General features: G+C 46.0%; 1 protein-coding gene across 1 annotated transcript in view; it reads left to right on the forward strand.

Moving 5' to 3' along the window:
* MUSK (muscle associated receptor tyrosine kinase) overlaps nucleotides 1–9194 on the forward strand; it is an 85703-nt gene that overhangs the window by 50397 nt on the left and 26112 nt on the right. The window contains exon 9 of the mRNA XM_019555385.1: nucleotides 4525–4791. Within this exon, the coding sequence (XP_019410930.1) occupies nucleotides 4525–4791 (267 nt within the window). The remainder of the gene's footprint in view (nucleotides 1–4524; nucleotides 4792–9194) is intronic.

The raw sequence follows: 9194 nt of genomic DNA on the forward strand, positions 1-9194 counted from the left end.
GTCCGCCGAGACCCTCAGCAATTTTTAAATGGTCTATGAACAAAAAGTTTGAGAACTACTGCCCTAGAGTATAGCTGAGCCCCATTCCCCTTCTGTATCCCCTCCTTCCCTGGTAACCCTGCTACAAGCTGCATATGATAGCTTAAAGTTGGTCAGTAGATGGTGTAATGGATGAGTTTTAAGATGTTGTTGTGAGCAACCAAGAGACCTGCAAAGTACTATTAATTTAATGTATAATTTATTAAAAATCTATAAATTGGATATTAAGTTATTTTACCCTATTCATAAATGTATCTTTAATACAAAGTTTAACTAAAGTGACTATGATATATTCATGCCAGTTGAAATGGAAATAAAAAACAAATAGTACTGCTAATCTGAGCTTTCCTGTCTAGTATCAAGAATTAAGAAATCTGGATAAATCTGGTTCTTCCTTTTTAAATTTCCCCATCACATTTTATTGGAACAGGTTCTTTTATGGCCAAACCTAAAATTGGATAAACTATTCATAACTGATTATCTACTGCATTGGTTTGATTATATATCTATCATTTTCCTCCAAAAAACATAAAAATTGAATTCAGTTTATGCATGAGGTCAGCCTATAATCATCCCCCCCGGACAGTATTTACTTTTATACTTGAAGTATTTTTGTGTGTAAAATAAAAGTATCAGGTCAGAAGGTTTTTCTGTGCAGTTTTGAGTTGAGCATTTGCAGTGCATTTGGCCTTTCGGGGCCTTCCATTGATTGTTTGAGTCTCCTGTGGGAGTTTTGTAAGCACCATAGTAATTCAGGACTTTATCTGTAGTTATTGCCTCATATTGAGAGAATAAACTTTTTTTTCCTAAAATGTAAACTGAAAATATAACCAGAACGATGTGTTATTCTGTCCTTGTCATCTTTATACAACTTCTCTCTCAGCGGAGTTTGGACTGTGGCATCTGTTGTTCATTATATAACAAACATTTTACACATGCAAGTTCCAGCCTGTATCTGCTCACAGACCATTGCATTCAGATTTGCTGTTTGGAATTTATTTCATGCTGAGCAGTTAGTTTCTCTAAGGAATACATTTAATGGCTAGATCTGCGCTTCTTTAATCTAGTCTTAAGGGCTAGGGACAGACGTTACACATAAACCTATTTATGGGATCAGAAACTGGTTTAAACCTGTAACAGAACAGAAGTTCAGTGCACACAAACTGGTTTCAAAATTGCTGAAACCAGTTTAAGATACATCTGGATGGCTGTAGTACCATACTTCACTGATTTAGGTTTAACCAGCCTATCAAGCTTCTGCTCCAGATCCCTTCCCAGATCAGGTTAACTCACAGTCCAGCATCCCAGGATGCTTTGCACCTCCCCCCCCTTTTCTCCTTCTACAAACCCCCGCTTGCAGGGTGGGCAAATTAGGTTTGGCCTGTGCTGTCTGGTCCAGCAGAGCAGGGCTGGCTCTGCCCCTGGGCTGTCACAGAGCTGAGGCAGCAAAGCTTATACCTCTGAGCCCCACAGGGTGGGAAAGGCAACAGACTTCTCCTTCTCAGTCCCCTCCCTGATTCCTGGTGTGCAAGGGTTTCCCCACCCCGGGCCTGCACCAGTCACTGACATGCAGGTGGGAAGTAGGGGAGTAGCTCCTCCAGCCTCAGGCCAGCCTGGATCTCCATGTCTCAAGGGATTTCCCCCACCCTGGGAAGGGTCCTCCGAGCCCTGCCACTGGTGCAGAGGGAGGGTTTCCCTCCTCCCACTTCTTTGCATGGTCTGGCAACAGCTTAACTGCACCCCCACAGTTGCAGAGGAGAGAACAGTCCCTCCAGCCTGGGGTCTAGCTGGTGCTGAACCGTGCCTGGCATGGGTAAACCCTTGCCGAGGCTGAGGGATCCCCCAGGGTGGATTGATGCCCAGCACTGGCTAGTTCCTGGGCTGGAGGGACTGTTCCCCCCACACCTGTGGGGGTGGACTTAAGCCAACGCCAAACCATGCTGAGGTGTAGGAGGGGGAAATTCCCCCTCTGGCAGGGCTCAGGGGACCCTGCTTAGGGCAGGGCACCCCCATTAAGGTGCAGAGATCCCCCCATGTGGGCTGATGAACAGTGCTGGCTGGGCCCCAGGCTGGAGGGACCTTTGCAGGGACAGCAGAGGGGGTGAGAGGCATGTGCTGGGCTGCATTCATGTGCCCTTGGCAGCGGCGGGCAGGCTGGGAGGCGTACTCTAGTGCCACCCCGGCTTCTGGTCTGCGCCACTGCAGGCATCTGGCCACCTTCTAGATTTGAAAGCAAACATTTATGTGGCTTAGAGAACCTTCTCTATGTGGTTAGAGAAACCTGTGAAGATTGAATCGATTCAGCCTCGGGCTTTTTGACTGTCTGCACTTAGCCAAGATGACCATATATACAGACTCACTTTAGGCCTCTAGACCAGGAGGTCAGATCTGTGCAATCTCATTCATACTTGCATTGACCCCTCTGTGCTCTCTGGTGAAGTGTACGCAGAGAGTGTCCCTCTCCTGTCTGCACAAAAACAGCAACAAAATATAGGCGTGATCCAAGAAGTTGCTGATTCTACTATCCTTCTTACTGTCATAAGCATGGCTCCAGAATAGTTTCCAGTGCCACTGTGTTTATTTAGAAACCTGCCCTCCACTGGATCTTATTCAGACAAGCAGGAAGTTACAGGCACTGAGTGCATTTGGCTTACAGGCTGGGTGGAGTAGCTGTAACCCAGGCAGGGGTATCTTGGTCATGTCACTGAGAATGCATGGAGCTACATGGTAGCAATATTATTATAGAAGCATAGCACTGGAAGGGACTTCAGGGGTTACCTAATCCAATTCTTTCCATGGAGACAGGTTTTTCTGCCCTTAAACAATGAGTGGCAGAGGCCTGGCCAGCCTCATCTTAAAACCCCCATTAAAGGAAATAATATAAATTCCTCAGACAATCTGTACCATTATCTGGCAGCTTTGTCATTTAGGATGTTTTACATCATGCCATTGCCAGGATTAATTGTTTCCTTTTCTTTCAGCCACTTCCAAAAACAAATAAACAAACAAAAAACCAGCCCTTTGCTATTGACCCCATGGCAGTGCAATTAGAAACAGGAGGCAGCCAGAAAGTATAACTAGATTGTTGGGAGCAGCATCTGAAACTCATAGAAATGAGTGTTGGGAAAGGCTTGTTCTGTTGCCTTGCTTATTCCTGCATGTAATACAGCCCCAGTTTTCTCAAGGTATGAAAATAGCAAATTGACAAGGGATTATTATTTGTAGAGGGGGAAGGAATACAACGCAAAGCTACAAATAACTCCATTGGCCTTTCCACATAGTTAGCATGTTGTGAATTGAACTCCATGACCTCTGTTAAACTGACTGTACAAGCAGTGAAGACAGCTGCAGCCTGACCTGCTCGCTTTACATTTTGATTATGCTCTGGTTATAGTCAACACAGGTGTTCCCAGTTGCATTTTCCTGCACCCCTACTGCTTTGTGACCTCTTTTGGTGGGATAGCTGGTTGAGGTGTGAATGTAAAGAGAATAGACTTTGGCATGCAGGGAGGCTCATGCACCCAAGCTACCCCGTGGGTCAGTCATGTTACTAGCTAGTATCACAGTTGACCTGTGTATGCTCATCCTCTAACACAGGTGTGTGGAGGACTTCAGTCTCAGGACTACAATAACTTGATATGAGGAGGAAGACATGGCCTTTCTGGTCTTATTACTGTAGCAGGCATGGCTGTAGTACAGCCTCTGGCACCATCACATTGATGAGATCTGCCTTTCATGGGGCACTTACTTGGAGGGCAGAGCATGTTTCTAGGTTGGTGCCCAGGCTGAGTGTCTGTGACAGAAATCTAATATCATTTAAATAAAGTTATTAGAAATAATAAGAATAAAGAACCATACATTGATATTTTTTTCTTATTATACCTATTCTGTGTTAGGTCAGCTCCTTCCACTTCTGGCCTCCCCTGAAGTCCGGAACTGCAATTGGAAAATGCAGATAAGCTTTTTCCTCTCCTGAGTAAATATTGGATCAGGATAGCAGTTTCCAATTTCCTTCCTTAGAGCCCCTCCTTCCAGGATCATAACCCCACTTCCAACCCAATCCTGACTGCTCTCATTGAATGTTTCTGCTGCTTGTGACCCTACTTGCTAAGTGCCGTTGAACCACATTTAGAGCTATGACCCCTAGTTTGGGAACTGCTTGTTTAGCATCTATCTTGAGAGTTAGGTTGTGCTTGGGATTGGTTCAGGTGTCAGGTACCTTTATGGTAGAGCTTCCCAACACAGGTTTTCCTAACACTGAACTCATGTTATACACGGAGTGGCTATGTGTTGTCACACTTTGTAACATGTCTGGATGGCACATGATTGTTTCAGTGAGTGTGTTTGTGCTTCTTGTTCACTATGTATTAGCTTTTCAAATACCATCTCGTTGATGAAGGCATGCCTCTCTTTAGCTATTTGCTTCTGCATTTCAGTTAGAATATGATTGTACACTTACTGTATGTGACTGTTCCCCTTCACCAGCAGACTGTACAAGGGTGATGCAGGCTACTGCAGCACATACAGAGGTGAGGTGTGTAGTGCTATCTTGGTGAAGGATGCTCTTGTTTTCTTCAACTCCTCCTATGCTGACCCAGAGAAGACCCAAGAATTGCTTGTCCACACCGCCTGGACGGAACTGAAAACAGTGAGTTCATTCTGCCACCCAGCTGCTGAGTCTCTGCTGTGTAACTACATCTTCCAGGAGTGCAACCCTTCAGGAGTTGGACCGGCGCCAAAACCTGTGTGCAGGTAAAAGCCACTGAGTGCCCGTGTGTATTGCATGCGGATGTTCTGACAGAAGGAGGTGATGATGAGAGGTCTTATCCAGACAAGAAGTAGGGATGGTTAAGAAGGGTAAGCAAATGGAACTTCTTACATTTGAAACAGTATATTAGGCATAAACACACATGCACACACATGTGGGGCCTTCCTTTGCACCAACTTCACTATTGTTCTTCTTCTGTTTAGGGAGGATGTGTCCCTTTCCCCTTTGAACTCAATGAGAGAGTTTGCGTCAACTTCAGTGGGAATTAGGATCAGGGCAACATAGTTTTGGCTCCGTAACAGGGAATTTACAGAGAGCAATTTAAAGAACCAAAGCCCCTTCAAAATATCCCATTGTTTTTCCCTTTGAAGGGCATAGCTGAGGTAATTAATTAACGGGTTGATGTAATTAATGGGATGAAGAGGAATGGCACTGAATCAACATATGCTAAATATTATCATTCAGGGGCGAACTCATCAAGTTTTTATTCAAGACAGTTTCACTAAGCAAGGACAAAGTGCAGAATTTGGCTAAGCCAATTAAATAATGATAACCTTTAATTAAGGACCCAGCTTCCTTTTAGTATTTCTTTTACAAAAACTTATATTTTTTACCAAAAAAAAATATATTTCTTTGCTAACCTTTATCCTTTTTTGGTTTCATCTCCACTTGCTCTTTTCTTTCTGCTTAGGTACTAGCAGACTTGAACTATTACTTGTTTCTATTCTGAACATACCATAAATGATAGAAATAATAAATATGTTGAACAAATTGATGTGAAACAGAAAGAAACATGCAATGTGGCCCATTCACTCAGATTAAATTGTACTGTCTGCACCTATCTAAAGCTTATTGTACATTTCCAAGTATAGTTAGCACAATGTACTTTCCTAGGATTTGGGTGCCAAGGGACTTGGTCATTATTGACAAGCACTCTGGCTTTAATACATGTTTACTGTGGTATTTATCTTGTAGTTTGCCGAATTGTTGTCTTGTTGCAAAAAAAAATGGCATCCAAAATTTCAGGGAGTTTCAGTTCTTTCTGACTGACTCTTGACACCCCCAGATAAAAAGCACTGTGGAAAATGGTGAGTTGCTATGTTCTGAGAGAAAGCAACCCCTCATCTCATATATTCATCAATTCTATCCTTCCTATTGTACTGCCAGCTGCTGGGACAAGATACTCAGGCAGGAGAAGAACAAAGTATTTTTTTTAAATATTACTGCTGTTGGTAGTAAGTGGATGAAGAAGCAAGGGATATTCACTACTTTAAAAGGATCTAAAATGGGCAGGCAGGTGGGTATCATTGATTCCTTTACTGGGAGCTGATTTTTTTTCTACTGCTCTGAATGGCCAGTAAGAAATTACTGGTGCATCTATCCTGCTGGTTTTGTGTATCTGCCATTTCATTACAAGGTTTCTAATAATAGTCTGAAGCCCTCTGCCTTTGTGTATGATCTCATCAAGCTCACACGTTTTAGTATTGGGTTCGGTAACAATGACATGATCTCATGTGAAAGAGATTCTCTATATCTGCTTACATGGTCACCTAACCATAGTACCAGAGAACCTCAGAAACGTTAAAGGATTTATTCTCACATCACCCTGGGGAAGTAGGGACAGGATTAAAGGCACATATTTGTTTACAGGCACAGATCTGATTAACTAGCTTGCTTGTGGATGCTCAGGATGTTGGCAGGAGTGCCAGATAGTGCATTCATATTTTCCATGTTCCTGGGCAGTATCTTAGCCAAAAGATCATCCTCTCTCTTCAGTTTAGCATGTGTCTGATTTGCAAGGTTGCTGCTGCTAAATACGCTGTTAAATTAAAATTAGCAGGAATTTTTTCCCCTAAAGGCAAAGACAGTGCAAGTGGGTTCTGTGCATTCTTCTGCTGAGAAACAGAGACTTGACAGTGCATCAACTGTACCTGCAGAAGAGTAGGGGCCACCACTACTTGTCGATTCTAATTCCATCTCAATTCTAATATCACTTTCTATTTGTAAATCTGCAGGGGCAGAACGCATTGTAAAGGTTTACATTGTGCCTAGCTACTATTAACATTGATTTTCACATGGCACGTCTACATGAGATGCTACTCCATATTAGCAAGTACTAAATAAATGTGCAGTAACTGGATTTACTATACAGTAGTGCCAGGAAATGTCTTTTAGGTGATGCTACTGCGCAGTAGCCTAATACTGTGCAGTAGCATATTATCACTGTCCACGCTGTGACGTGCTACTGCACAGTATTTTTTGGCTACTGCAGTCGGCGTCCTGTGTAGGCGTACCCACTGAGTTATATTTAAAAGGGTGGCAACATACTTGATAAAAGGTATTAGGCTTCAATGTAATGCCTTAGCTTACAAGTTTTTGTGAGCAACTGATTCACCTACTGTTCCCACTGTTGGCACTGGATTTATAACCCAGATACCTTGCTCTGGGCAGACCCAAACCCTCAGACTGACCACAACCTCCCCATTCAATAATAGACAAATTTTATTGATAAATGGCGATAGCAGATAAGAATAATGCAAACAGTTCTGTATTTACCAATCCCAGGGTTCACAGAGTCAAGCTGTGTTTGGCCAGTACATGAGCTTCACTCTGAGGATCTCTCTTGAATGTCAGATGTCAGCAGCCTGGAGGTCAAAGGCAAAGACCCACCCCACCAGTGGGGTGGGTGAGATGGGCTGGTAGTATGCCTCTGCCCATGGTGGCCTCAGGTTCCCTATTTAGGGGACACTTCGCTGCTCTGAAATTCCTCCTATTGGTAGGGGTTTGTGGAGCTGGGCTGGGCCACCAGGAAGAGAGGGGAGCTGGCTGGGATCCATAGAGCCTCTGCTGGCTACGACCCTGTGTTCCTGCCGCCCTGCTCTGGGCCCCGGGACACTGGCGCAGGCCCCGCACTCCTGCCCAGCTGCCACTGGCCTGCTCACTCCCAGTCCCCCCCGCCCCAGCCACACAGTACAGACAGACGTATGCACAGCAGAAGAATTGCTTTCCTCCGCACCAAGCAGCAGTTTCTGCCCAGCTGCTGCTGCCGCTTAACCCTGACAGGGGAGCCCAGAGCCATCACAGGACCCAGGCTGAGCAGCAGCAGTGGGAAACAAACTGCTGCTCAGCATGGGTGAAAAGTGGCCCCTCACCCTCCCGCTGCCAGTGTCCCCCTCTGCAGCCACTCAGAGCCTGTATGGGGCTGCTTGTGCCTGCTCTCTGTTGCCACTGCTGCCCCATGGGGAGGTGGTGATGCAGTGGCAACAGAGGACAGCCCTGCACAGCCTGCAGAAGAGGTTGCACCAGGAAGCACCAGCCATGGGGAGTGGGGGAGCCACTTTTTGCCTGCGCTGAGCAGCAGTTTGTTCCCCACCACTACTACTCAGACCAGACAGGTGAGCCCGGGCTGTGTGGGGCTGGGGCTGCATGCTCGTCCCCACCTGTACCGTGGGGCTGGGGTGGGGAGGAGTGGGGGTGAGCGTGCACGTGGGGGCCAGCGGCAGCTGGGTGGGAGCACAGGGTCCACACCAGTGTCCTAGGGCCAGCGCCAGTGGGGCTCAGAGCAGGGCAGCAGGAGCGCAGAGTCCCAGCTAGCAGGGGCTCTATGGAGCCCAGCCAGCTCCCCCCTTTCCCTGCTGGTGCAGCCCAGCTCCACAGACCCCTGCCAGCCCATGCCTCACACTCCTACTGCCCCACTCTGGGCCCCTCCGGCACTGGCCATGGGACATTGGTGCAGGCCCCATCCTCCCTCGTGCCTGTTTGCTTCCACTCCACCCCTTAACCCCCTGACTGATGCTTTTCCCACTTTTCTGCCTGCCCACTGGCCACCCTTGCTTAGTCATAACTTTCATTAGTGCAAGATAATTTGCACCACTCAACCTCTTTATATAGTCCCACTGATACAAAACAGGTGTACACTATCAGTCTAGTAATGCAGCTACACTGATAGCTGGAATCCTAGGGTAGACAAGGTCTTAGTTACAACTTAGTAGCAGATTGTAATCCTTCAGTTAACCTGCACTTAAAGCCAAGAGATCCAGATGTGTATCAAGCAGTTTCTATGGTGGCTGACAGCGGTGGTGGCTGGACTGGGGATGGCTGCCACCATCAATCCTGTACCCCTTTTAAATTGACGCCTGGGGTTGGCTTCCCACGGATCCCCTCCTTAGTTACACTACTGAAGAGAACAAAGGTAAGTCATTACTACCGAGCACAGGTAGGCATAAGTGGTGCCGAGAGGCATTTATTCTTTTACACTGCCTTCCTGTAAGTTGAGAACTGTACCAGTGCTAGGCTGGCCACTCTGCACGACATGGCTCCCATACCCACATCCATACTCATAATAGCATACCCCACACACACACACACATCCCCAGAAAACCCCATA

Source organism: Crocodylus porosus, unplaced genomic scaffold (assembly GCF_001723895.1).
Source record: "Crocodylus porosus isolate Cpor-Errol unplaced genomic scaffold, CroPor_comp1, whole genome shotgun sequence".
Taxonomy (NCBI): Eukaryota; Metazoa; Chordata; order Crocodylia; family Crocodylidae; genus Crocodylus; species Crocodylus porosus.